Raw genomic sequence first — 5,487 nt, 5'->3', positions numbered from 1 at the left:
AGAGAGATGGCCTGCATAATTTTAGTACGGGCCGGAATATAAGTTGTTCCGCACAAAGCAAATTATTCTAAAGAAAAGTATAGCAAATGATCACGTTTTATGGCACAAGTGCACGCTACACAATTCCTCTTTGCGTCAAGTCAGTCTGCTTTTTTTTTTCATGCTGACAGAGTCAACCCCCGGAATGGTCCACTTCCTAGTTGTAAATTTCCATGATACTTCACTTTGCAGTTCTAACAGTTGGTAAGATGTCACTGGTTACGTAGTAATGCAAAAAGCTACTCGAAAAGGGGCCAAAACTACAATGAAATCATTTAAACGGTTACATTTGTTCTAGTCGAAGAGAGAATTTACGTGCATAGTCACTACTCAAATCTCCCAATCTACAACTCATATTTGCTTAAATAAATACTCTCTCCGTTCCTAAATATAAGTCTTTTTTAGAGATTTCAATATGGACTACATACGGATGTATATAAATGCAGTTTAGTGTGTGAATTCACTGATTTTGCTCCGTACATAGTTCATATTGAAATCTTTAAAAAGACTTATATTTACGAACAGAGGGAGTAAGTGCCAACTTGATGAGTCAGTAAGAAGATATACCTACCCTGCAAAAAAAAGTAAGAAGATGTACATGTACATTCGTAGAAAAAGCCCACTAAACACACATTTGGTTGACTGGAAAATCATCATATTATATGTGCATTATAACTAACCTTATCTTTGCCTTGTTAAGCACGGTATGCTTGCTTATATATAGCATTTGGAGACCAAGCATGGAAGCCCCAACTGACAAGCAGGAAGCAGCTAGCAAGCGTTGCTACCGCAGCGCAAGCAACCAAGTATGAGGCCACCTCACGCAGCGCTCCTCTTGCTCTTCATCCTAGCGTACTTCCGCGGTGCCTACTCCAATGGCAGCCGGAGCCGTTTCACATCCATAATCAGCTTCGGCGACTCCTTCGCCGACACCGGTAATTTGGTCATGTGGGCTGATCCCGTCCTTCCGGGTCTACTACTCAAGAACCTCCCCTACGGCGAGACCTTCTTCGGCCACCCCACTGGACGTGCCACCGACGGCCGCCTTGTGCTGGACTTCATCGGTAACCAGAAATGCACTACCAAGCTTGTTCAACTACTGTTAATCTTGCTGACTAAAAGGAGAAAGAGAGGGAGATAGATTACACCTCTATAATTAATCGTTGCTTCCACCCGCAAAAAAGATAAAAAAAATATCGTTGCTTCATTTTCCAGCCGAAGCTCTGGGTCTGCCTTTCGTGCCGCCGTACCTTGACAAGGGGGGCAACTTCTCCGCTGGAGTAAACTTCGCCGTGGCAGGAGCGCCGGCTGTAACCCTGCAATACCTGCAGGGACAGAATTTGATCGTGAACCCTCCTATCAATAGTTCCCTCTATGATCAGCTCGTGTGGTTCCAGAAACTGAAGCCTTCGCTCTGCAAGGGTACGTAGGTGGATGGCTAAATAAACATCAGTCCTTAATCACAAGATTTTCAAAAAGGGCAGTGATTATATATATGTGACATTTATCCTTGTCCAAGTGATTTTCCTCATCGTACGTGGACGGCGTGCAGGTCGACAAGGTACTGATTGCTTCGGGAGCTCCTTGTTTGTCATGGGAGAGTTTGGAGCAAATGACTACAGGAGCTTCCTTCTGTCCAACAGGACTGTGGAACAAGCCACAGCTTATGTTCCCCAAATCGTTGACAGCGTCTCCCAAGGCGTAGAGGTACTCTATATGCTGTGCACAGAATAGATGAAAAGTCCATTCTTCCTTTAATTCCCACAATTTACTTCTCCCACAACATGTTTTTTCTTTTGACTTCATATTCCTGAACACAATACTTGTCTATCTTATCGCCTTATTTTATACTAGCTACATGCTGGTTGCGTCGCCATGACCATATCCAAATCAGTTGGAAATTTATGTTCTTGATTATGTGGTTCTGGCCTGCAAAAATTAGACATTTTTTCAGCATTCTAGATGTCAATGTCTTTCTCCACAAACTTGATCAAAGTTTGTGAGGTTTGACTTCTAAATATATATATATATATATATGCAATACATTATATTATGAAATGGAAGGAGTACAAAGAATGGATAATAGGTCTATTCTGTTTGCTAACACTTGTGTATGACTCAAGATAAACTGTTGAGTTAGCAATCCTCTGCGGATACTAATCCGGCACGGCGCCAAGTACATCGTTGTGCCAGACATCTTCCCACTTGGCTGCGTACCCACAGTGCTCACAAAGCTTGCTAGCCCAAACAAGGTGGATTACTATCGGAACGGATGTCTGAAGAGTGCGAACAGGCTGGGGCGCTACCACAATTCTCTCCTCCGCCAGCGGATCAGTGTGCTCCGGCACAAGTACCCCCATGCGAAGATCATTGCCGCTGAGTACTACCGACCCGTCCTTGCGTTTCTAGATATGCCGGGGCATTTTGGTGAGTTGGTCCTTTCTGATTAAAATTTAGGTCTTCTGCAGTTCAAAATTAAAGTAGCGTCACAGGAGCACTCCAGGACTGAACAGTAGCACAACCCTCCTCACCTGTTGTGGTGCCGGAGGACCTCCTTATAACTATGACTTCGACTCAGAGTGCGGGCGGCCGGGGGTGATGGCGTGTGCAGATCCATCTCAAGCCCTTCAATGGGATGGTTTCCACCTTACGGAGTCTGCCTACTGGGCTGTTGCCGATGGGTGGCTCCATGGCCCCTACGCGGATCCACCGGTAATGCACATTGCATGCTCATAATTCGTTTCCTACTGGCCTAAAACACATGTGTAGTAGAGTTGAAAATTCAGATCCACGGGCATGCATAAATTTATGTCTCTATATGTATTGGCTTGAAGCAATTATCGGTTTAACTAAACTAGTGGGACACCCCGTGCATTTGTGTGTTGAATTTAATACATATTGTTGTACAAGTTATTTTCTATTTTTACCAATTTTGGTGGAGTCTATATCTACAATACCAAACATATAGTCCCTTCGTCTGGAACTACTTGTCACAAAAATGGATAAAAAGGGTGTATCTGGAACTAAAATACGTCTAGATACATCCATGTCTTCGATAAGTAATTCCAGGCAGAGGGAGTACCATATAAAAAATTCATGATGAATCTCATGGTAGTAATTTAATATTCTAGATGTTGATAAATATTTCTATAATGGTGAAAGTTTATAAAGTTTGACATAAAAAACTAATACACACACTATATATTGGAATCGAGAGAGTATTGTAGAGGAACGTCTAGGGGTGCGAGTGGGAGTGAAGCTCCCCTGTGATACTGATCAGTATTGACTTAGGTCATTGTTGTTATATATGCCTCATGTAAGCTGCCGTACGGGATAAGTCCATCGTTGTAATCCCCAACGTTTGTAACCTCTTCCAATATAGTGAAGGTTTACTAGCTAGCGAATGTGGTTTTTTTCCCTTTCGTGTTGGAGGGATTTTCCATGTTAAAACCCTTGTGTCCTTTTGTGATTGATTTAGGTCTTCGTCGTTTCGTTTGCTTGTCGTATCTCTAACAGACTGCATGAACGGCAAATGTGGCAAATTAACACATTTTATCGTATTCTAAATTTGAGATGTACAAAATAACAACAATTTCCCCCTTTCACAAAACTCAACCCTGCTTTTATTCCTTGGTGAGCAACTCAGATTTACGAACTAGTCCACTCCCTAGTTGTAATTTTGAATGATACTCCATTTTCTAGGTCATAATTTTCATTAAGGTGCCCATAGTTAGTTACATAATAAAGAAAAAATGCTAACTTCCCACAAAAATAATGCTACCCTTTGTCAAGAAAGACCAAAACTACGGTGGGATCATTTAAACTGTTAAATTTGTTGTCGAGAGAGAGAGATGGCCAGCATAGTATTAGTGCGGGCCGGACTATAAGTCCTTTCACTCATGAAAAATTATTCCAAAAATAAGTATAGCAAAAGAGCACGTTTTATCATACAAGTGCACCCCCAACGACAATTCCCCTTTGCATCAAAGTCAGTATGCTTTTTTTCTTCCTAAGAAAGTCAACCCCCAAAATAGTCCACATCCTAGTTGTAGTTTCCATGGTACTTCACTTTGTATCCTAATTCTCGATAAGATGTCATTGGTTACGTAGTAATGCAAAAAAAAAAAAACGAGTACCTTTTTCCAAAAGGGTCAAACTACAATGGAATCATTTAAACTGTTACATTTGTTCTAGTCAAAGAGAGAATTTGCCTGCATAGTCAGCATTGATCAAGTCACAGAATCTACAGCTCATATTTTCTTAAATAAATAGGTGCCAAGTTGAAGAGTCAGGAAGAAGATATACCTGTAAATTCATAGGAAATGCCCATCAAACATACATTTGGTTGACTGGAAAATCATAATAACATATGTGCATTTTAATTAACCTTTGCTTTGCCTTGTTTATCACGGTATGCTTGCTTATATATAGCATTTGGAGACCAAGCATGCATGGAAGCCCCAACTTACAAGCATCAAGCAAGCTTTGGTACAGCAGCGCAAGCAACCAAGTATGAGAACACCTCATGCAGCGTTCCTCTTGCTCTTCAACCTGGCGTGCCTCTGCGGTGCCTACTCCGGTGGCGGCCAGAGCCGCTTCACCTCCATAATCAGCTTCGGCGACTCCTACGCCGACACGGGTAACTTGGTCATGTGGCCTGAGCCCTTCTTTCCCGGTCGTCGGGCAACTCCTTCGCCGACACCGGTAATTTGGTCATGTGGGCTGATCCCATCCTTCCGGGTCTACTACTCAAGAACCTCCCCTACGGCGAGACCTTCTTCGGCCACCCCACTGGACGAGCCACCGATGGCCGCCTTGTGCTGGACTTCATCGGTAACCATCTATATATGCACTGCCAAACTTAGGCAACTACTGTGTACAAGTCAACCTCTGCTGATCCTGACTAAACGCTGCTTCATCTTACAGCCGAGGCTTTGGGTCTGCCTTTCGTGCCGCCGTACCTCGCCAAGGGGAGCAACTTCTCCGCCGGAGTCAACTTCGCCGTGGCAGGAGCGCCGGCTCTAACCCTGACATACCTGCAGGGACAAAATTTGACCGTGACGAACCCTCCGATCAACAGCTCCCTCCACGATCAGCTCGAGTGGTTCCAGAAACTGAAGCCTTCGCTCTGCAAGGGTAGGTGGCTAAACATCAGTGATCAGTCCTCGGTCACATAATTTTTAGAAAGTACCGTAATCATCGTACATCGATGGCGTGTGCAGAACAAGGTGCTGATTGCTTCGGGGGCTCCCTGTTTATCATGGGAGAGTTTGGGTCAAATGACTACAGGAACATCCTTATGTCCAACAGGACGGTTGAACAAGCCTTAATTTATGTTCCTCTAATTGACAGCATCGCCACAGGCGTAGAGGTACTATACTATACTGTGAACACACTGGATGAAAAGTCCATTCTCCCTTTAATTCTCACAACATGTATTCTTGTCAC

The 5,487-nt window shown here is 43.4% G+C and overlaps 1 protein-coding gene across 2 annotated transcripts in view; it reads left to right on the top strand.

Moving 5' to 3' along the window:
- Positions 1 to 1,774: 1,774 nt before the first annotated feature.
- LOC123040832 (GDSL esterase/lipase At1g28600) overlaps positions 1,775 to 5,487 on the top strand; it is a 5,694-nt gene continuing 1,981 nt past the window's right edge. Inside the window, exons 1-4 of one of the 2 annotated variants that reach the window (XM_044463575.1) lie at positions 1,775 to 2,751; positions 4,471 to 4,872; positions 4,966 to 5,175; positions 5,262 to 5,410. In XM_044463575.1, the coding sequence (XP_044319510.1) occupies positions 4,755 to 4,872; positions 4,966 to 5,175; positions 5,262 to 5,410 (477 nt within the window). In that variant the 5' untranslated portion in view covers positions 1,775 to 2,751; positions 4,471 to 4,754. The other variant, XM_044463576.1, reaches the window with a different exon arrangement.

This window comes from Triticum aestivum, chromosome 2B, assembly GCF_018294505.1.
Source record: "Triticum aestivum cultivar Chinese Spring chromosome 2B, IWGSC CS RefSeq v2.1, whole genome shotgun sequence".
NCBI lineage: Eukaryota > Viridiplantae > Streptophyta > Magnoliopsida > Poales > Poaceae > Triticum > Triticum aestivum.
The sequence above is the reverse complement of the archived record's forward strand: the minus strand, read 5'-3'. Positions and strand labels throughout refer to the sequence as shown.